This window comes from Chenopodium album, chromosome 10 (genome assembly GCF_948465745.1).
Source record: "Chenopodium album chromosome 10, dcCheAlbu1.1, whole genome shotgun sequence".
Classification (NCBI taxonomy): Eukaryota; Viridiplantae; Streptophyta; class Magnoliopsida; order Caryophyllales; family Amaranthaceae; genus Chenopodium; species Chenopodium album.
In genome coordinates, this window is record NC_137843.1 from 54,904,294 (window position 1) to 54,927,893 (window position 23,600).

At 34.8% G+C, this 23,600-nt stretch overlaps 3 protein-coding genes across 7 annotated transcripts; 2 read left to right on the plus strand and 1 right to left on the minus strand.

The window, feature by feature from the left end:
- Positions 1-2,890: 2,890 nt before the first annotated feature.
- Positions 2,891-4,659, plus strand: LOC145564159 (large ribosomal subunit protein eL14y-like). The gene is made up of 5 exons (XM_081624497.1): positions 2,891-2,994; positions 3,102-3,203; positions 3,990-4,119; positions 4,202-4,314; positions 4,414-4,659. The coding sequence occupies exons 1-5, from the start codon at positions 2,992-2,994 to the stop codon at positions 4,465-4,467; spliced, it is 402 nt and encodes a 133-aa protein (XP_081480623.1). The 5' UTR covers positions 2,891-2,991; the 3' UTR covers positions 4,468-4,659.
- Positions 4,660-4,736: 77 nt separating this feature from the next.
- On the plus strand, positions 4,737-8,711 carry LOC145565435 (putative protein phosphatase 2C-like protein 44). Its single transcript, XM_081625443.1, has 5 exons — positions 4,737-4,907; positions 7,288-7,590; positions 7,812-8,094; positions 8,265-8,386; positions 8,495-8,711. Exons 1-5 carry the CDS (start codon positions 4,737-4,739, stop codon positions 8,630-8,632), a joined length of 1,017 nt encoding a protein of 338 aa, XP_081481569.1. The 3' UTR covers positions 8,633-8,711.
- A 245-nt stretch (positions 8,712-8,956) lies between these two features.
- Positions 8,957-17,887, minus strand: LOC145562561 (COP1-interacting protein 7-like). 5 transcript variants are annotated; one of them, XM_081622872.1, is made up of 14 exons: positions 17,678-17,887; positions 17,259-17,320; positions 16,006-16,185; positions 15,809-15,929; positions 15,654-15,693; positions 15,384-15,436; positions 15,215-15,267; positions 14,980-15,132; positions 14,626-14,843; positions 12,008-13,524; positions 10,639-11,631; positions 9,910-10,279; positions 9,387-9,452; positions 8,957-9,298 (listed from the first exon to the last, which is right to left on the minus strand). In XM_081622872.1, the coding sequence occupies exons 2-14, from the start codon at positions 17,315-17,317 to the stop codon at positions 9,231-9,233; spliced, it is 3,891 nt and encodes a 1,296-aa protein (XP_081478998.1). In that variant the 5' UTR covers positions 17,318-17,320; positions 17,678-17,887; the 3' UTR covers positions 8,957-9,230. The 5 variants fall into 5 exon arrangements, with proteins under 5 accessions (XP_081478998.1, XP_081478997.1, XP_081478995.1 ...); XM_081622871.1 differs by having other exon boundaries at positions 17,519-17,887; XM_081622869.1 differs by having other exon boundaries at positions 17,259-17,360; positions 17,519-17,887.
- Between the last annotated feature and the right edge of the window lie 5,713 nt (positions 17,888-23,600).

The following is a 23,600-nucleotide window of genomic DNA, read 5'->3' on the forward strand; positions in this document are numbered from 1 at the left end:
GGAATAAGGTGGACAAAACTCATTACCTCCCTAGAACTAGTTGGGAGAAAGTTTGTCTCCCTTTGGGATTGGGGGGTCTTGGTATGCGTAATTTGCAAAATTGGAACCTAGCTTTCATGGCCAAACTTGGGTGGAGAATTATTAAGGACCCGGACAAACTATGGGTTAGAATCCTTCGTGCTAGATATTTTAAGAGATCTTCCTTCCTTAATAGCATTCCAAGCCCTCGGGATTCCCCTCTTTGGAGAGATATTCTTAGGGGTAAAGAGCTACTTACGAAAGGAATCTCTTATAGAATTGGTAATGGGAGAGACATATGCCTTTGGTACCACCATTGGGTAGGGGATAAGCCTATTTACTTGGTAGTTGACAATCCAATTCCTAATTATATGGCACATTGGAGTGTTGATTATATTATTGAAAATGGGAAATGGAACACTAATAGGATTAAGCATATCATTCCAAGCTATTTATGTGATCTTATTGAGTGCATTCCTCTTCCTACAATAGCCTCGGTTGAAGACACCCTTTGCTGGGGTGTTGAGTCGAATGGTAATTTCAATATTCGAAGTGCTTATAAGCTTATTTCTAACTTCAATTTTCACCCATCCTTCCCTCCTATTAATTGGAAAAAGATTTGGCATTTTCCCATTCCTTATAAGTATAAAATGTTAGTTTGGAATGTGTCGCATCAAATCCTCCCTACAGCCACAATTCTTGCCTCCAAAATTGACAATTTTAACACAATTTGTACTAGGTGTAATCTAGGGGATGAAAGTCATATGCATCTATTTAGAGATTGTATCAACACTAGGACCTTGTGGTCTAGAATTTTTGATTTAAAAAAAATGGACAAAGACTTTAATTTCCAGATTTTTTTCAATGTTGATTGGGAGGAATGGATAAATTATAACTTGAATACGAGCATTAACTGGAGAGTGACTTTCTCGGTGGCATTATGGCACATTTGGAGAGCTAGGAATTACACAGTCTTCCAATTTGCCGTTTACCATCCTCTAACTTTGTTTAACAGATATAAGTTGGATTTGGAAATTATTTTGAATATTTTTCAGGGAAAAGGAATAATTCCAGCTATTCTGATTCGTGAATCAAGATGGCAAAGGCCAAAGGAAGGTAGTATCAAGATCAACACTGATGGTGCATGGGAATGGAGAAACAAGCGCAAATCTGGTGCAGGGGCTGTAGCTCGTACCTTTGATGGAGCTTGGTTCTTGGGAAAGTCTTGGCATATAAGTGCAGGAAGCTCTGAACAGGCTGAGTTGCTAGCAATATGTGGTGGTATGCAATTAGCAGTCGACGCTGGACTCAAGGATGTAGTCATTGAAACTGATGCTCTTTCTCTCAAGCCAATTTTAGAGGAAGTGGAAAAGAATGGAACGCACGAATTCGTGGTCATTCTGAGGGATATGCAGGCGCTGCTCAACAAAGGCTGCAACTTCTCCTTCAATTATGTTCCAAGACAAGCTAATAGGGTGGCACACTACCTTGCTAAGCTTGCAAAGGAGGTGGAGGGAGGAGCAAAGTTCTTTGAAAATCCCCCTGCCTGTGCTAATGATGCTTATGAAGATGACCTTCTGCGTAGTACTTGATGATGAAGGGTGGAGGAACGTGTGTTACTCTGAGAATGAGGATTATGTCAAGTTTATTCCTAATTGTTATCATGTAGCTCTAATGGCATTTGTTGTTCTTTGTTTTAATTTGCCTGGTACTTTCAGTCGTAGTATTAGCATAGCTAATCTGGATTTTCTTTTGTTAGGTTGTATGACCTTTATCTTTAATTAATTAAGTTCCTTCTTCCTAAAAAAAAATGGTCACTAATATTAAAAAATATAACATCATACTTCAGATTCACAATATTGAAGGTCAAACGAGTTTTAATAAAGGATACCATGTTAAAATTACGATCACTATGTCAAGTTGCGCGCGTATGGGATTTAGGATAATATTATTGTGAACCAGGTGCACACAAGTTTTCCATTATAAAATTGAATTGGAAATAACTATTTTCGAAGAAAAAAAAAACTTAGATTTGAGATAAGGAGGGAAGAGAACGAAAAGCTTTATTTTTCTTTTTTTCTTTTTTGTTCTAAATATGTACTCTTAGACACTTTGTCCCTGGGCTTTTATTAATACATTTAGGGAGGATTTTTCTGTGTGGCTGATCACATGGTTACTCAAGTTACTCGGTCAGGGATTACTCGAGTTACTCCTGACCAAGTAACCTCTGACCGAGTAACCCCTCGAGTAACTCCTAACCAAGTAATCTCTCGGGTAATCCCTCAAGTAACCTCTGACCAAGTAATCCCTGACTGAACCCCTCAAGTAACCCCACAAGTAATCCCTAACCGAACCCCCTCAAGTAACCCCTGACCGAGTAACCCTTGACTGAACCCCTCAGGTAACCTTGACCGAACCCCTCAAGTGACCCCTTACTAAGTAACCCTTAATCGAACCCCTGATCGAGTAACTCAAGTAACCCCTAACCGAATCTCTCTAGTAACCCCCGACCGAGTAACTCGAGTAACCCCGGCCACACGGTGTGGCCAACCACAAATAAAAATTGTGTACATTTAGGCATTTAGCATTAGATAGGTTTTTTTTTTTTTTTTTTTCTTCAAAAGCTTCAAAAAAAATATATAGGTTTTTTTTTAATGAAAACAAAAACAAATAATAAAAATAATCTTTATTCTTAAAAAAAAAAAAAAAAAAAAAAAAAAAAAAAAAAAAAAAAAAAAAAAAAAAAAACTAATTGACCAATATACCCCTTCAAAAAAAAATGGACAATATGCCCGTTTCGACCTGTACCCAACATAAATCCACCCGACCCAAACCCATACTCCAAAGTGAAAGTTTCGTAATTGTGAAAGTATAAAACCCTAAAAAAACCCTAGACCCATAATACCAGTTTCACTTGCCTCCCTTCATCTCTTTCGCTACTCCATTTCCAGAGAAACTCACAACTCATCCAAAATGGTTCTTTCTCTCTCCTCTTTATTCCCACTAATTTTGATGGAAATTTTATATTTAACTTGAATTTATGCAATGACCTAATTTTCTGACGAATTGATTGATTTTTGCAGCCTTTCAAGAGATACGTTGAGATCGGAAGAGTTGCTCTTGTTAACTACGGCAAAGAATATGGCCGACTTGTCGTCATTGTCGATGTTCTTGACCAGAACAGAGTAATTCCCTTTTTTTGCATTTTCTCTCTCTTTTTTATTAGGGTTTTGATTTGCATTTTTTGAGTTGAATTGATTTGGGTTATGTTTTGATTCTGCAATTGAAAGTTGAATATTTGTCTTAGTTATAATTTTTTGATTTGTTGATGAACTTGATGATGCATTTGTTTTCTATTAATTTGTGATTTTTATTGGCTATTTGTTGATTGAAAACATTCCCCAAATCTTGTGTTTTTGATAGTTGTTTCGCAAGACTTTATCTTTTATTGAGTATATTCATGAACTACTTGTATATGATTAGCGGAAGTATGTAGGAGTTCATTCCTTTAGCTGCTTTGCTTGTCCATGCTCGAGTATTCAGTGTACTCAATACACTGATATGGAGTGTTGCTGTGAATTGTATGTTTAGTGACTGTATTTTGGCTGCATTGCCCGCTTGAGCTCTATTTAACCTCGGGTATTCGAGTTCTTGGCACATATAACATGGGCACGATATTTCAACTTTCAACTGTACCGATAAATAGAATTATAATTGTAGAGTTGCTTAATCTATCCCACGCACCTGTAAATGATTTAACATTACATACAAGCGTTATGTTTTTATCCCATGGTCATATGCACCCATAAATAACTGAACATTGCATAATGGATTCGATTGGACTCCTGTATGCTCATCTTTCTGCAAAGTATATCTTGTGTGTTGTATATGCTCAATTATGGTTTGGGTTTTGGTTGAGGCCTGAATGGAGTTTTGTTCTAATCTTAGCATGTCTGGAAAATTGCTTATAGGTTCTAGTTGATGCACCTGATATGGTCAGGGGTCAAATGAACTTGAAGAGGCTCTCTTTGACTGATATCAAGGTTGAGATTGAGAAGTCACCAAAGAAGAAAGCCTTGGTTGAAGCTATGGAGGCTGCTGGTAGGGTTTCTTTGGTCTCATTTGGTGTTTTGCCACTAATGCCTTTCGTGTGCGTTGTGATTTAATTGGAATGATGTTGCAGATGTTAAGAACAAGTGGGAGAACAGTTCATGGGGTAGGAAGTTGATTGTCCAGAAGAGAAGAGCTGGTCTTAACGACTTTGACAGATTCAAGATCATGTTGGCCAAGATTAAGGTTTGTGTTTCTATTCATCCTACAATCCCAATGTTGCCAAGATTAAGTCTGTGGACTGTGGTTTTACTGATTATCTGTCATTCTGTTCTACTTGTGCAGAAAGCTGGCTCAGTTAGGCAGGAGCTTGCAAAGTTGAAGAAATCGGCTGCATAAAATGTTAGGAATCAAGATTTTGTTATCTCTGGTTCATTGCGTTTTGATATTTAAGATTTAGAAAATTTTGATCAACTTTATATTTTGTGAAGTACCTACTTGATAGCAATGGCATTTCATTTCTACTGTCTTGGTTTTGTAAGGAATACTTTTTGCCTGAGTAATGAATTTAGAAATCTGCTGTTTGGAAGAGTTTCTGGAATTTCAACTTCAAGTTTCTGTTACTTTTTCTGTGGTATCAACTCCATTGTTTTCTCTCTACGTGTTATATGGATCAGACATTCAGACATGCAGACTCATGTGGCTGTGTTAGGTCAACTAGCAGGAGTGGCTGTGCTCCTATGCTGAGTGATTTTGGCTTGCATATAGGTTCAGTTCACTTGTTGGTCTTTAGAGAGGTTGGCATTACTTTTGGTTGTAGAGCTCAAGAAAATGCTGATGTTTGCATTTTCACATTTAACAGGAGGGGTACTCGTCAAGTGCTCATTCCAATCTTGTCTAACTTTGCTAACTTCCTCTTCTCAACCCGTATCTTCTTTGTTATGGAAACACGTCTTCCTACTCATTGGTCATGAAGAGGGCCTAATCCCAGGTTACTGAGTCCTTCATTATCCCCTTTCTTTTTAAAGAGATGAAACCTTCGGATTTAAAGACTATTGCCATTTTAGGTACGCTTGATTCACTATTGTGACGTGATTTTAAGTCCCTCTTAATCCCCTTGGCAAGGGAAGTTGGATTTTGGCTGTATGGAGTGGAGAACAAGTTTTTGAGTTTTCTTATTCACACTGCGGATTACTTGTAAACGAGTAAAGATATGAACATATCCTTCTCCATGGTTTCGTACCTTCCCTTTTTCAACCTAGGTTAGCTACCACCATACTAGTACATTGATCATTGCCTACGTACTGAATTTCTAATCTGCATGCTTATATTTTTTAACAAGTTTGCTTCTTGTTGACATCTTGTGATTTTATCAAAGATTTATGATTCTTGTCATGTTTAAATTAGGGGTAGTGTATTCTGAACCTTCCGTTTTTTTTGGTTTTTGTTTTTTTTTTTTTTTAATATTTCCCCTCCAAAAGTTTATGATTTGGTGTAGAAAGTGCTGCATATGTCAAATTATGAAAACATGTTTTTGTTTTTTTTTGTTTTTTTGTTTTTTTTTTTAAGTGAGAAAAGTTAGGTTAGCCTCTTTGATTGGAGATACCTAAAGCATTCTTTTGGATAATAAGGGGGAGGGATGAAAATGATTGACCAAATGAATATTTTACAGAGAGCCGACAAGAATTTGATTTTGGGTTTTGGACACCACTATCAAGACTTACTAGTTAACTCAAAAATCGAACTCTTTGAATCGTCTTTGGTCCTGAAGATGAGAAAACACTTGCTTTTAAAAAAAAAAATTGTTTTCGATTAATTTAACTTAACATACCTAAAATTAAATGCATCTAAAGTATCACCTAAAAATACCACATTAAAAGCATTTTCCGGCTACTATTTTTCTAACTTTATGCTAACTCTCCAATTTCAACCAAAATTTTAGCTACTACTGTAATTAATTCCTAGCGACTTATAATATTTTCGCCGTACTCTATTGACTTACGGAGTATAACATTTGTCAACATAGCTTTGATTGTTACCAACTTTAAAAACTATAAATACGAAGTTGTTGATATTATAAGACAAAGTTAACGAGATATCACAAGAACAAATTAATTTTTTATGTTTAAAAGTGTATAACATATCAAAGGTCAAAGTTTATCATATGAATAGCGGCTAAAATCAATACGTAAAAAAGAACTACTATGAATTTATTGATTTATATTTCCCTAAAATCTAAATCTTCTTATTTTCGTGTAACAAATTAGAAAAAATAAAACCATGGTTATGAAAGCTGATTCACTGCCCTTTATAGCTTAATCTGAATACAAGCAATAAAAAAAATTAAAATTAAATCAAAGTTGCCTTCATATTTTAAGTTACAAGTAAATGAGTAATTCATTTCAAATGAAAAAGGAAAGAATAGCCTTATTACTCCCTTAAATAAAATTATTATTGTATGATTTCCTGCAATAAACATGCCACATTAAAAGCACTTAAACATTGCTTAAACAATAGGTTATAACCTAAAAACATTAGACTTTATTATAAACTTTCACAATTTTCACGTTAACAAGGGAAGTAGAAATCTGCCTAATTCCTAAATCCTCTGTTAATTCATTTTTAAGCTAATTTTTCTCTTTTTTCTCCCACATCAAATGTTCTAGTCTTCTACCCATTAGCTACCCATTTACGCAAAGCATTCAAACTCTTCCTAGTTTCTACCATGAAACTCAAAAACATATATTCTAAATTCCAGGTATTTTATTTTTCATTTGTTCATGTTTCCATTAAATTTTCTAATGATTTTTTATTTATTAGAAGATATGATTTGATGTGTAATTGTATGCAATGAAAACTATGATTGTCATCCTTAGTCATTTACGTAATTACATTAATGTTCGGTAAAATCAGTTGTCTGTTGTGACTCCGTAATTGTTATTATGCAAAAGTCATTCTAAAAAAACTACTCAAACTAGTTATTTCATTTTTAATAATATGTCTACCAAATATTTTTTGGTTATTTGATCACGTGAAAAAGTCAAATGAAAGTCAATAAGCCGGAAAGTCAAGTATGTAGGAAAATGAGATTATTTGAAAAAATTTTGTTAATAGAAAAGTTGGTAATTAAATTAACAATCCAATATTTTGCATGATGATCAATGTTGAAATGGCAAAATAGAACCTCTTGAATCACACATTTTTGTTAAATTGGTGCAGGTTTTCAGGTGGAAGAGTCTGCTTAAGGGGTCTGATGATGTTGTTGGGGCGGCTAATGTAAAAGGGTCTAAGAATGTGAAGAAACCATCATGGATGACACCAATCTCACACGGGTATCATATTCTCGAGGCTCAGTCGTGGGGAGGAGAAGAGGATGAAGTAGAGAAGCCAGACAATATTGTTGTGCAAAGAGAAGAAAAGGAGGATGTCGAGTTGTGGTTTTATGGTGTTTCGGATGCTAGTATTGGTGATGGCATCAGCAGGTACTTGCAGTCAAATTTTTTTGACAGGAAATTAAAGGAGGTATGATCATGTATCAATTTTCAATTATACCTTTGCTATAAGAGACCCTTTTGATTGTGTCATGTGTGTAATGATTTGAGGCGTAGTGTACTGTGTTAGCATGAGAGCATGAGAGGAACTCCTAGTTGATTCCTGATGTTGTTTATGAGACAAAGTTAATTACAGTAAGTTAGGTACCATGATCATGTGTTTGACAAGCTTATATTGATGTTGAACTATAGTCTCTGGTGGTCAAAGCTAGCAAAGACACAATGAGAAAGGCTTACCTTGATGCAAGAGCGAAGCTTGAGAGTGATAAACCGGAGAAGATGGTAAAATCTGCATCTGCAATGATTATCAATGGGGAGAAGATTGTGATGGCGCAGATGGGTGGTTATAGAGCTATCGTGTGCAGAGATGGTATGGCTCATCAGTTGCGGGTTACACATCAGTATACCGGAAAAAGGCATTGGCCTCACCGGCTGATTTCAGGTATGAACTACTTGTCTACTTCAATTCTATTTTGTTGTTTGTATGTGGAACTTGGAAACTATTTTTTTGGTGATAAACGTAGTTTCCAAGTTCCATGGCTAAATCCATGGTGTCCATATTTTTCATAATGCAATGTCGAATTAACTTGTCTATTCATGGCTGCATAACAGGGGCAATGCGCATTCCTAGAGTACGCATACAAGCATGTCATTCAGGGAGTGAATCAAGCAGAAAACAGACAGATAGTTTAGAATTGATTGCTGCTTCTGAAAGAATAGATTCAGAAACTGAATTTATTATCTTAGCAAGTAATGGTATTTTTGAGGTAACATTATATCATTATACTCTTACATAAATATAACCATAGTGTTTGTGAAATGTAAAACTATTGTCTGCAAAATTTCTCTGCCTGAAATTTTCCCTTGCCTATCAGGTAATGAGGAATCAAGAGGCAGTGGACCTCATCAGGCACATAGATGATCCTCAAGAAGCTGCCGAGTGCTTAGCAAGGGAAGCGTCTATGAGAATGAGCAAGAGCAATATTTCTTGCCTAGTTATTCGTTTTGATTAGTACAGGGTACATATTTAATGCCTTTTGGTACACAATCACATCAGATGATTAACTGTAAGTCTGTAACTAGAGGTAGATTGAAGAGCACATGTATAAACTGTATAAGCAGTGAACCGCGGTTTTTCTCTTAAATCTCATATAATAAGATAAGGAAACCAAGATTTCAATTTGCCATAACAATCATGAACTAAGAACAGTTTTAAAAAGTAAAATCAATTGAGTGCAAAGCAGGTGAAGAGAAGGTCCTCAGTACCGTGCCACGAATGAAAAGATCTTAGCTGTACCCTTCAGAATCAGGGCTTCTTTCACCCTGGTTCAATAAAATAGGCAAATAATAATATACTTTCCTCTGAAATTACCATGATCAAACAAGGTTTGTACATTCATATTCAAGATGTATAGTTATCAAGGCTTTACAACAAGATACCTACATGTCACACTACATTGGGCAAAGGCGCAAAGCAATACATGCAACAGATTGTGAACTTACAAGCTCGGGCATTAACATTTCCGGCAGAGGCCAGTGATTTCTCATGGTGAAGAATCATTAAGTGAACAAAATCATGACTTTCATCCCAAAAATTGATCAACATCCTTTTCATGTGGCCAACTTCTTTTCACTATTCTTACTTCGGAAATGAGACAGCAACGAGAAGGGTCGAGAAGCTGCAATTGAGAAACCAGAGTTCAACTTCAAGAACATATAATCTAAGTAATAATGAAGGATAAAACTCGATGAAAGACAAGTGCTTACACTTCTTTGGAGTAGTACCAGCACTTGAGCTCTCCTCTTGAATCAGAAGATTTTTCACAGTAAAAGCTGTTCACAATAAGAGAATAAAGGTTAGTGGGAACAGGGGATATGTTCACACTGTGGGCACCCTGAATAATAATAAGTGGAAGTATAGAGGTCAGGAAGTAAAAATCAAGCAGCAGAAGACGAATTATATAAATGCATGTTTGACAAAGGGCTAGACTACAACATATAGTGATGTGTGCTGTTTCTGTTATTTTTGGTTAACTATGGCCTTAAGTCAATCCTTGAAAGTATACTAAACCAAATGAATATTTCATAACCAAATTATTTCACCAAAAAAAAAAAAAAAAAAAAAAAAAGACAGCTACTTTCCAATATTCACAATTGATGTTGTAGGCTTGTAGTTATAATACCTAGAGTTTTGCCTATTAATCATTTCAGTGGCAAAGATATGACCGCAAAAGTAAATACAATTATTATCAAGACCACAGCATTCCATCAAGGAAAGACTTGAATATACCTTCACTAGAAGAACCATTCAATGCACTATCATCAGCTGCAGAGCCATCAAGAGTTAATTTATCTGACTCGATATTACGTTCACTTGTGGTCGAGTTCTTCTTTCCAAACATCAACAGCCTTTTAAAACCTTTTGACGATTTCCCAGAATCAGCTTCTGATATAACAAGACCTAGCTTATGAGCATCAGATACATGTACTTTTGTTGTCTGCATGGCTGTCACTTCCATTTCTATGCTTGTTGGTGGTGCCTTCCCATATACCGACTCAGACATGCAGGGGTCCTCCAGGGAGGAGACCCGGGCATAGGGTGGCTGGTATGGTTTTTTGTGAGTGTCAACTTGGGATAAATCTTGCGACACTTTTTCAGTCTGTCAGCAGAGAATGTTAGATATACAAACGAGGCAGCTAACTAAGTATTAACAGTCACTTTAAAAAAAGAGAGGGGGGGGGGGGGAATATAATATAAAAGAAATCTTAAGAAAGTCATATGAGTGTCAAATATTCAATGCTCAAGACTGCAACCATCTGTCATGGTTAACTATCTCAACCCATATCATCTCTCGTAAAGGTGTAAGGAACTCAAAGAATATTGATGTAGGCATGTAAGCGAAAACATTATATTAAATAAGAAAGAGAAAAAAAAATTCAAAGCAACAACAAATGACAATCTAATATTTACTCAGCATGTACAGATCAACATCTTAAAAGGGATTTTCTTTAAAATTACCTCATCCAAGCAGGTATGAGATTGCTCCTTAACAGAACAATTTGATGTTTCTCGGTCAACTTCTTTCACATTAATAGGTGAAGCTGGTAAAGGGACAGCTGCATCTTCCTCTGCTTTACCAACTTGATTGTAGGCATGAGATTGCATTGTATGGCCGCTCATACCGTCTTCAGGTGCGTGGGAGATGGGTGCAGAAGGTTTCTCACATTCAAGCATTACAACTGTCTTTTCAACTACTGTATTGTCATCATCCCTACGGAGTGGAATTTTGGCACTGTCCCTATTCACCTTAGCACTTGCAAGACCACTAGAATGTGTCTTGTCATTTGACTTCTGGGACATCTCTTTAGCACTTGCAAGACCACTAGAATGTGTTTTGTCATTTGACTTCTGGGACATCTCTTTAGTAGGTTTTCTTTGGGCAGTTACTGTGGATGCGTTGGATGTTCTAACCTTCAGTTCTGGACGAGCGGAAGACTTTTCTTTGTCTTCAATGGAAGTGGCAGGCATCTTTTTTTCAGGTGTTTTATATCTAGCAACTACTTCAGCACTTCCAGCCTTTCCTGAGGATATGCGATGGACTGTGACTTTTGGCTCAGATAATCTTCTGATCCTGGATACTGTTGCCTTTGAATCTGGTGTAGCACCAGTATTCTCTGCCTTTCTTGACCTCAGTGATGAAGCTGACCTAGTTAGCCTATTTGCACTGGTACTACTTACATTATTTAATCTCCCTGACTTGGAAGATTTACTGGTATCAGGTGAAACCTTGGATATAAATCTTAATGTGGATCTCTGTAATGGTGAGCTTGACCCAGGCTCCGTGTCACTAAATTTTGAGCCTTTCTGAGAGACAGGAGAAAGCCTGGGCATGTGTTTTTTCACCTGTTGTGATGGCAACGCTGACTGAGCAGTATTGGCGCCACTTTTAGCAGCAATTCTCTTTTGCCTCTCTAACTTTAATGCTTCTAATCTTTTCATTTGTTCTTCTTCCTGAAAATAGATTAAGAGCAAAAAGGTTCTTTTAAAGGCGGCTTTTAGTCCTTTTACTGGTTTCGTTTATCACAAAATAAAGTTTTAATGAAACATTACAGAATTGTCAACAAGCTAAAGGACTTTGGCACAACGTAAAGAAAATGCCCTAGAAAATCCAGAGAGTGCAATATTTTTATTTCTTCAAAAATGAACATAGAAAGCTATTCTGTTATATCGTCTAAAATAAAGGATTTCACCACAAATCCAGGGAAAACACACACACACACACAGAGGTATTGCAATGAGGATCCTAGACACTGACATGAAACAGTACAAAACAAGGGCAATCGTTTGATCAATAGACAGCTCAGGCCTGCAAGGAGAAAAACTGTACCTTTTCCTTCTTTAGCTTTTGCAGATCAGCCTTATAAGCTCGTAGTTTTTCTGCACGTGCTCGTGCATCTTCAGCAGGGCTCAACTTAGTAAGTTTTTCTCTTCTTGTACCCACTGAGGTTCTTCTCTCAGCCTTTAACTTTTGATCTTTGACTGCCTTCCTTGACCCTCCTTTGGCATCCATAGCAACTTCCTTCTTACCACTCAGTTTGGCAGCATCTTTAATTTGAGCCTGCATCTCACAGTACATAGCTGGATCATAACCATTCGGCTGATCCTCCGTCGCACGATTAGGCATTAAATTTAAAACATTTGGCTCGTAAGTATGGTCATCTGTCTTGTGAAGCACCGAAGGGAGCTCACAATCCATATCCATAGCTGTCCTTCCATCACCTGTAACTTGATCTAGTGAGCCTGCTCTTTGCAAGACCATGAAAGACTCATCAGGCATGCCATGTGATGAGCCCTTATTATTGACATGAGATGGACCTTGAAACCCATTTCTGATGACAGGATCTAGGGAAGGGTCCCACATAGCTGTCAGCTTTTCTTGTTTATTGAGCACATATTCCAGGTTCGTATCCATAGATCTCCCATGACCACCACTCCGGCCCCCTGATTCCATAAATTGCAGATCTCTTTTGCTATTATGCCTTAAGTTTGGATCTTGACCATAGCTCAGCATTTGATCATCCATAGGTTTCCGCAAGCAGGTCGCATCTCCAGCAATGTCAACACTTTCACCCATATCTACATCATGATTTTTACCAATGTTATGCATTCCAAGAGCAGACGAGTCATCCTTGATAGAAGATTGTCGCTTTCTTCCTTGAACATTACCTTCCATCGCAAACATGCTACTCCTTGCAGAATCATTATTTTCATCAGCATCCGTCAGTAAGAAGTTCTGGAAAGCTTGCCAGTGTCCATCATCTCCTGCCTGTCCAGATACTCTTTCTTTTCGTGGATCATCCGACTTCAAATAGACTCCTTTCTTTTTCAATTTTTTTGTTTCATCAACCTTCATTTGCCCCTCATCATCAGTTCCAGAATCTGAACAAGATTGTGGATCACTACTATCTGAAGAGCCTTGCTTCGTAGAAGTAATATAGTTAAGGTTCCGGATTACAACAGTTTTCTTTCTGGAAGTCTTGCTACCTATATTCTTGGGTTTTGTACTCGTTAAATCTTCTTCATCTGTAACATCATCATGCATTTTTCCGGAAGCATCTATCTCTTGAGTTTCAAATTCAGCACTCATGTCTCGGCCATCCATTGAATGCCTTCTCTGTCTTGTTTTCCGATCAGAATGTAATCTTAAATCATCATGTGGCGTATAAGGTGGCTGGAAATAAGGGCTCTGCCCCATAAAATTCTGATAGTAAGGCATACCCTGCATGGGATATGGTTGAAAAACTGGCATGCCATTTGCTTGAGGATGCATTTGCCAGGGTGGGTACATAGGATGTGGGAACTGGCCAGGGCTGTACTCATGTGGGTTCAAATGTACTTGATCTGCTAAAATATTAGGTATGAGTGGGCAGATTTTAAGAAAACATGGAAAGAGAAACATCTAGGCTACCAAGGAACAAGATGAAACTACTTTGAAGAAGAAACTAGCAGTGAAGAAACATCCAGACACCTATCAAGCCAACACAAGTTTCTGCTCCCAAAAAATAAAAAGAGTGAAACACTACCATTTACCAACGTGGAATATGGCAATGAATAGCGCGCATACTTCAGAAGACATACAAGCTATACGTACAATCATTCAGCAGCCGGCACGATTTCAGCCCAAAAAGGGTAGGATATTCGCAACATATAAAATCAAACATATGATTATATGAAGGCCCATCTAAGGGGTTGTTTGACTGGATCATTTGGAATGGGTTGAAATGGAGTTGGAATCCTATCCATCTATTTTTTTCTTTGGTTGAGCTTTTTAATTATAGAATCTCATACCCAAGGGGTTCTAACTCTACCCCATACCTATGAAATCCTATACACACCTCTCCCCTAAGATTCACAATCCATTCTATTAATGAAGTACATAAATCATTCCAACAATAAAACCAAACAACTTTAGACTAGCATGGGTTTTAGAATCCATCCTCTCTAGTATGAGATTCCATACTAATCCATTCCAATATAATGAGCCAAACACCCCCTAATTGATTTTAGATGTTTGAAGGATAAACCAGATTATTTTTATAAAAAAATAGAGCTTATGTCTGAAACTTGATTGAAAGTGGCTAGGAAATTTGACAGACGAGAACAAGCGGGCTACCAAGGCCCCCGATTAACTTCAAGCAAGTCATCCCAAAAATAAATTGGTATACTTGAACAGTTTGTTTTTCAAGCAACTCAAAGTGTCAGCCCACACTATTTCTGTATGAGATTTATCTAAGAACAGCCCAATTATAGACAAAGTTTACCAAGTTATAGAATCTAGGCAGGACTAGGATCCTAAAAGTTCATCTGATCAAACCAAATAAGGTTAAAACCTTGAACCAATAAATTAATAAAACCACAATGAACTATGTGCAGTCTAAGTTTGCTGATAGCCTACTATTGAATGATAAATCTTAAAAAAATCAAAAGGAAGATTTAATAACCCACCTGTATTAGCCACACATGATACTCCCTTCTTTTCCTCACCCTGCGGGCTTGATTCCTTGAATTCCTTCTGTTCGCTTGGGCTCAGAAACACAATACCTGCTGCATTTGTAGAAGGCATGTCTGGCCGGCATGACATTGCATCAGCTGCTTCAACTTCAACCCACTGACCACTTTCATGCTTTGCCTTCCATAAGTCCAAAAACTTTTTGCATGCATCCCTGTGGCATGAAAATCACTCATTAGTAAAACAGTATCCCTAAATGCAAAAGTTGCCAAAGCACATGCAAAAATGATATATGCTTAATCCCTACACAGTTTACAGTTTTACACCACACTGTTTGGTTAGAAGCTTACATCATTCGTGATGCCCCAAAACATTCAGCAAAAGCAAGCAGTGCAGCTATGTTATCAATCTCAAAGCCAGCAGCAACAGCACGTGCAAAAGCCATGCCTTGTTCTTTTTGTAGCACCGATTTACGTGTCTCAAGAACTTGTACAAGTTGAACTCTGATAAAGCATTTCAACTATTAGATCTACAAAGCTAATTTTTACACTTATTTAAGCTCAGTAAAACCACTGAAGTGCTTACTTTGAATTCTCCTGTACACTAGATGCATTTTCCTCTGATCGATTGCTGGGGGGCTGCATACAAACAGATCAACCATTTTCTTTTTTTAACCCAGTGGCCAGTTTAAATTCTACTTTGTTTATAAAAAAAAAAAAAAAAACACACACACACACACACACGCCAAAGTTACCTGGTAAAGCACAATTGCATTCTCTTCATTACAGCCGGGCACAGGTTTGGTGCCTGTTCAATGTCAAAAGTCGTTATGAAATCACAGTAGATCTTAAAGCACTTGAAATAGTCCTTAATTTGCAATTAAATGCTCTGTTATAATTACTCTGTATATAGCTATCAGAAAGGAAACAGTAAAAAATCCAAATGCAAATTTTATATTTGAAGCAGATGATAGTTTGTAGTAGCACCAAAAAGAAGATAATTTTTATCAATTTTTTTGAGGTACCTTCAAGCCTTTCCTCAGATTTTGCTGGAAGGCCTTCAACCTGACAAACACAAGATAATTAGTAAAATAAAATCACAAAATTTATCTAAGCTAAGTTAGCAGCTGTCATAAAAGGTAATCTTTATAGATTGTACATTTGACATGTGTGTACTTACATTGTGCAACCCATTATCATTGCTGTTCTGAAGGGAAATTGCTTTATCAATCTGTAAGATTTCTGATTCTATAGTGTAGACTCGCTCAAGGATCTCTGGACTACTCACAAAACGAACAAACCTATATACAAGGATATAAAATCATATACTTGGAAAAGAAAGGAATCAACAGTAGACAGATTTAGAATCAACAAAACCTTTCCACTGTTCCCTTCGTAAACCATGCGGCATCACTTCCATTCTTTGGTTCAAGGACAATAGAATATCCTCCCTTCCCTATCTGCTCCTCAGCTGCCTTCAAATGAGCTAAGAAAGGTTTCAGCAAACCAGATGCAATCTTCTCACTTTTCCCGTTAGCAGTTATTACTAGGTCACACCTGATGAAAGAGTAGCAATTAGATTGACTTCCTCGCAATATCAATTGCCAGATTGAATGCTTATCGGCCAGAACATCCCATTTGGTATTAACCCAAGAGCAAAACTAGATTTAAGTAACTCTCTTCATTCGAAAATTTTGATCTCATTGACTAATTTGGGATGTCCAAATTTATTTATTTTTCTTTATACATATAGGGATGGCTTATGAAGTTATGATTGAATTTCCAAAAACACCCAACTAAGAGTAAGCAACAGTGTGAGCGTGTGTTGTCCAATTATTGCAGCAATGAAGCCATTTCTAATCCTACCATGGAAGATTGAGACAATGTGTAAAAAAAATTTGGACCGCCAAAACAACTACTCGGTTATAACTGCAACTCTAATACACATCTTAATGTCATCCACAAGCATACAATCAATATTTACAATTTCATAGAGAGCTATCCACATTCACCTCTTTGCAAATTTGCAAAATACCCAAATTAATAACATAAATCAACAAGACATTTCAAATACCGGTAGGTAAAATTTCTAAGTTATCAAAATGCAAGACTGGAGAATTTGGTAGCACAAGTTTAATCTAATTTTCTAACCCATGACCATGTTATCTTGCATTACATAGTTCTTGCTCACCCACAAAGGCAACAATCCAATACTACGTATTTGGTATACAATAAATATACTAAATACTTTCACAATAATATACTGAAAATTTTACTGTAATATTTAGTGCCAATTCAGGCAACATGATTATTATTTCCAAAACAAAATATAGGCAACATAATTTTTCACAATAATTTTGTTGACCCAATACATACTTCATCTGTTAAATAGATTATAACAAACCTCATGTAAATATTTAATACAAATAGAAATTACCCATTTCAGCCAATAATTCAACAAAAATTAAAGAATCAAAATTCTACAATTTTAAAAATTAACCCACGAAAAAACTGGGACAAATATAAAATAAGCAAGTTTCCATATATTCAAGTAAAGCAATGCAAAAACACCCAGAAAAATAAAATAAAAACAAGATAATTAGGAAGAAATTGCAAGTAAAAAAATTCACCTGGTTCTAGTGGGTGTGAGCTGGAAGACAATAGAATCAAGGCGAGTACTGAACTTCATTAGCTTCATGAAGAACAATTAATCAATTAAACTAACCCAAAATCTGAAGAGAGTAAATTAAAAAAAAAAAAAAAAAGAAAAGAAAACCCAATTAAAATTTATAAAACTCTACTGTAATCATGTTCAATTTAGCATAATTTTTTCCGGGAAAATTAAAAAAAGATCTAATTTCTGGGAATTCTTCAGGCTAATAAAAATTACTTTTTTGACAGCTCAAAAAGATTCCTTTTTTTTCCTTAAGAAAAAGTATGGAGGAAATTAATGGGTAAAAGAAGCATTAAAAGGGGGTTTTAGCAGAGAAAAGTAGTTAAATAGAGCTTGCTACTACTTCAATGGAGAGAGAAAATGAGTGAGACCCACCAAATGGGAGAGTAGGAGTTAGTAGAGTAAAGGTATAACGGCAACAAAGAAATTAAATTAATGAGAGGAAAGAGAAAATTAAACACGGAAGATCCAAAGATTCCAATTTCAAGGAGCAATATGATGTTGTGTTTTTCCTCTCTTTTCTTTCGCCTTCTTTGTTTCTCCTTGGTAGGAAACTAGGAAGATGTACTAGGAAGATGTGCTGGAAACTCGGTAGTCGTAGCTCGTATGGGTGTTAATGAGACGAGACATGAAGAGCTCGAGTTTTAAATTTTTTTAACTTTTTGGAATTCTACTTGAGGTCTGTTCATATTTACTAAACTGAGCTGAAGTGAACAAAATTGAACTGATTAGATTTACACTAAGGAAAATTTGTCCAAAAGATATTTATATATTCACTTTTTTGTGATAAATGACATTATATGTTTAAAGTGGTGAAAAAGGTCTTCATAACTCACTTTTGTTGTGAAGAGGGATCTTGACATTAAAAAATGACCGCTGACTACACTTTTCCGGCATTGACCATCATGTGAAATGCACGTGATGTTTCATAAATGCATTTTCCTTCTTTTTTCCCATGATTTTAAAGAAAGAGAATGAATTTTGAGAGAAAATTTTGGAATAGGAGAGAGACAAAGTGAAAACGTGGAGAAAAAAAGAACAAAATGGCCTTTTAAAAATATCACGCCAATATCGAAAAAGTAAAGTCAAGAGACATATTTTAACGCCAAGATCTCTCCTCACAACAAAGTGACTTGTGAAAACCTTTTTCACCACTTTGAACATATAAGGTCATTTTTCGCAAAAAAATGAGCATGTAAGTACCTTTTGGACAAATTTTCCTAACAGTAAATACGAAATGCATGCTATTATAGGTGGTAAAACTACTTATATACAAAAGTTTCAGCACGAGCTTTTATGTATTGTTTTTTTAAGGAAAATCTCTCAAAAAAATTTATTCCCACCATTTTTAAATACTTGCTCCATTTCTCCATGCTCGGAGTTTTAGAAGAAATTGAAAATAGTAGTGTAGGTGAAAGTTCAAAAAATTGTAAAAAACAAAAACAGTAGAGAGAATTGGAGGAGAAATAAAGTATTTTTTATTATGTAACCTCTCAAATAATTTCATAAAGTTTCAGAGTTCTACCAATTTATTTTGATATAATTGGCTTATTTGAAGTGGGAGATAAGGAAATCCCTTAAATGAGTCTCATGAGATTTGATCCCTAGACCACGGGGATACAAGGTAGGAGCAATTGTCACTACTCTATAACCTCAACCTTAGCTCAAAATACTAAAGACTTTGTATATCTTAAGTTGGCAAATACCATTGTCCTATTTTAATTAAATGCATAGTATAATTAGAATATTGTTCATAATTTTTTTCTTTTTTAAAAAAACTCGAATCTGAGGTACGAAGTAAGAAATTGAAATCTAAACATGTTTGACCACAAATAAGTCCCATGAACTACGTATATGTTTACTTCCATGGCTTCGAAAATTAATATTGATAAACAAATAAGATAGTACTCCATAATTAATAATTGAAGAAATATTAGAAAAAGATCTACATTGTCTGATCAGCCATCTTCTAAGAGATCACATATATACAAATCAAAGTTTATAAAGGTACAAATTTAAAACCATATGCAAGTAGTATATAATATAATTAGTGACATTTAGACATTATTATTGTTGAATATATAATGGGACCACTAATATGGTACCTCTGTTAATTAAGATATTAAGATCATGATCTTTATAATGCAACTTCATGCTCAATTCGTATTAAACTGTTTAATTTATTGACAGATCAATCGAAAGATATGTACCAAATTATATATTGCTAAATCGTTATTAATTTTATATTCAACTACTGAACTACACCCTTGACTCATATTATCATTGGCACTAGTATCATCATACTCGTTTATCAGAGAATAGAAATAAATGCAATGTTTCATTAAACAAAATAAATAAATAGCTTCTATAATTTGTTAGCAAAAATATTACAGTACTAGTTGTTTTTTTTTTTTTTTTTTTATTTTTTTTTACAGGAAGTCCAGTACTAGTTTATTACAAGTACTTTATTCCTTGTACGAGTAATAATTAGTACGGAGTAGAATAATTTAATTGATTTGTTGGAATTTTATATCACGGAAAAGAAATTATGTACTTGTAGCATAAACCTACAAATTAAAAATTTGCATCAAAAAATAAACCTACAATAATTATTGGCATAAAATAAAAAAATGAAATGTCCAAAGCTCCACACAACACAATTTGCAAACCTCTAAAGTCTAAACCTAATAAAGAGTTTTTTTTTTTTTTTTTTTTTTAGGAAAAAACCTAATAAAGAGATTTAAATTAATAAAAATAATAAATTAATTAACTCTAAAGTATTTTAGAATTTAATCAAGTTATACTCCCTCCGTTTTATGAATAATTGCATCATTGCCTTAACTTATTTAGCCGTTTTTGAATAAATAATTGCATCAATATATTGGATAGAAATATACCTCTATAGTTATTTTTATTCATCTTACTAATCCTAAGAATATTATTTTTCCTCTCTTGTCATAGTCTCCATACATACTTGCACCCCCCCCCCCCCTCTTTTTTCTTTTAGTGAATAAAAAATTATCTATACTCAATGTAGTAAAAAAAAAATAAAATAAAAAAATAAAAAAATATCTTAAAAAGACCTATTCTTTTTTTTTTAAAAAAAAAAAAAAAAGAATTCCAAATCTTAAAAAGACAATTGTTTCATGCTTTAACTTCATCTTATTTTGGTTGTCGGCTAGGCAATAGCAACTACCAACGACCCGTTTTCCCCTCTAAAAAGAAATCTATTAAGGCAGAAAAAACCAAAACATATATCAACCTAGTTTAGGTTCATCTTTCATATCTAATACTCCAAATTTTCCATCACAGCTAGGGATGGCAATCCAGTCCGGATTCGATCCTACTTTGCCCCTATCCGAGGTAAAAAATCCGCTTCGAATCCGAGAAAAAAGTAATCTGAGTTCGACTCCGTTAAAATAAACCGACTCCGAGCCGGAGGAGGGTCGGAGTCAGATCCTACAAAAAATCCGCCTCCGACAAGTGTCCTACTCTGACGAATTATCCGACTCCGACTCCAATAGATAGTGGATTTTTCTATGGGTCATGGTGGCATTGGGTGTGGTTTGTAAAGGCCCAAATAGCCCAATTTCTCAAACTATATTGAATAACGAAAAAAAACTCGGAGTCGGGTCGAATCAGAGTCGGAGTTGGGGGCCGGATAATGGAGTCGGAGTCTCGAAGTCGGATGTCGGAGTCGGAGTTGAAGTCAAATTTAGCCTCAGACTTCCTATCGAGTCGGAGTCGGATTTAGCATAATCCGCTCCGAATCCGACCAGTTGTCATCCCTAATCACAACTCACCATCATCATACATATATAAATAATATTAATGGTCCAAATAATAAATTTAGTCCATCTTTTATTTCTCTTCAAATAAGACAACTAACAAGTATGATGAATTTATAATGGTCCATGGTCCCGCATTTACGCTGCACACAAACAAACAATCTTATAGCTACAATTTATTCCATATTTTTGCAGTGGTTCCATGTCTCATATCTCTTTCATTGTCTTTAGTTGTAAGTTTTTAATATTTTTTTTTTTTTTTTGCTATATTCATTGTTAATTTTTGAGATTTTCTTTTTACAAATTTGATAAAAACTACAATGGTTACGTTTAAAATTAGATATTGTTAATTTGTTTTAGACTTTTAGCCTTATACTTAGCTTGATATGTGGTTTGAGTTTTTTGGACTGTGAATCTGAATTGACATAAATTGAGTTGTTTATTGTCCGTTAATGTGATTCATAATCAACTATAATTAGTGTACAATTTTAGACTTCTGTATTAGGTAAGGATGAATTTGATCTCATGAATTTCATTCATTATTTAATATGTATATCAACCATATTAATAACACATAAATTTTATTACATACCACCCATGCAAGTACAATGGTACATATATACTATGTATTATTAAATGATATCATAATGGTAGAAATCGTATTGTATCACTCCTCATCATTACTTTCTCATATAGCTAAATTACTACCATTAGATATTCAAGCATTATAACAAATGATTTTCAATTGGTTGAATCTATGATCAAGTAATATATTGATTGATTATCAAGCAAAGTCATTCATTAATTAAATTATTTGACTCTTGAAGAAGTTCTTAGCTAATATCTTCTTAGTGAACAATATATAGTTATCAACTCAAGTGTTCTTTTTTCGCTCACTTCCCTTCTTCAATGGGCTATATCCAACATGTTTCCCGTAAATTCCTTTGAAGAATCCTACTTTTTTCTTATTTCGATCTTCATAGTCATCATTCAAATCAATTTCAGTGAAAGTTTCTTCGATTGAATTCCAATCCAATATGTCTCTATCATCAATAAGGAAATTTGTAAGCATTTTATGTTGATAGACATTCTCTTTCGGAGAATTAACTTCTAACAAGTCTTGTTGTCGATTAAAGGGTTGTCTATTCACTTCACCATATTTTTGGTAATTTGTAATGTCATCATGCATTAACGTAGGACTTGAAGGAGAACTAGATTCAAATGATGATCGCCATGAGCTTGTTGGGGATGCAGTTGATGAAGGAGATGTTGATGATGATGAACTTCCAAATCCTTGGATTTCATTTGTAAGCTTTATTGCCTTGGATCGAACTTCTTGAAGTGATGATCCTCCTTGAAGACATTTTAAAATTCTTTCTGTTTTGTTTCTCATGTAATGCCCCCAATTCACCCTACAATGATTACAATATTGAAAATATTAGTGACCTTTTACAATTGTTCTTGTATTTAAAATGTACAATATAATGTGGTTCAATTATATTGGATTATCATCATATCATTATCAATTAGACAATATTCTAAAATTAAAAATATTTATATGACCAAAAAAGATGCATATTTCTACATTGACATGCATGAGATAAATATTACAAATACGATTTAATATACAAGGTATATAGCCAAGAAAATGATATATAATTAATCAAAACTTTTCAATCCATTCCAATATAAGAGAAATCCAAACGGAAAAATGAAAAGCGATATATATATATATATATATGTATGTATATATATATAATATAGTTCTAGCTAGACCTTAGTAGTCCAATACTAAAAGTGTTGTAATTAGTACAAGACAGATGTATTATATATATAATGTACGAGTACGTAAGTTATTTTATAACCATCCAACCATTTACGGTAATATCGTTCGATAAACAGGACAAAATATTTTGTAGAATAGGGGGCAGGAGGGATGTACATATGAGAAAATTACCCCTTTTTGTCTATGTAACGGAATGTTCCCAACTCCTTAATAACGTCAACATCACTTCTAAATTCTATTGCAAAATCCTCAGGACCATGTGTTATTAAAAATTCCAGCAATATCAATGAGTTGTAAGATTGTCTCCATTTCTTCCAATTAACATCACACAACCTGCACATTTAATTTATATAAGTTAAAATTTCTTTAATATTACATAAAAATGTTGAGAAAAATTGATACTTTGTACTAGCTAGCCTTTAAGTTGTTAATGAGTTTCAACCAATTTTCAAATACATGTATGTCCTAATCAGTTAATTAATGTGTGTATTATTGTGTAACCTATGTAATTAAGTGTTTAATTTTTATTTTTTAAAGTGTTTTTTTAAAAAATATGCAATTTTTATATCATACTATGTGATAAAAGATTTAATTTAAAGTTACTTTTATATGGGTAGATCTAAACATAAAATTTTAATGATTTATTTTATTAAAATGCAATTGATAGTTATATTGATAAAGACATATCATTATATCACATGTTATAAAGCTCATGAGAAGGTAT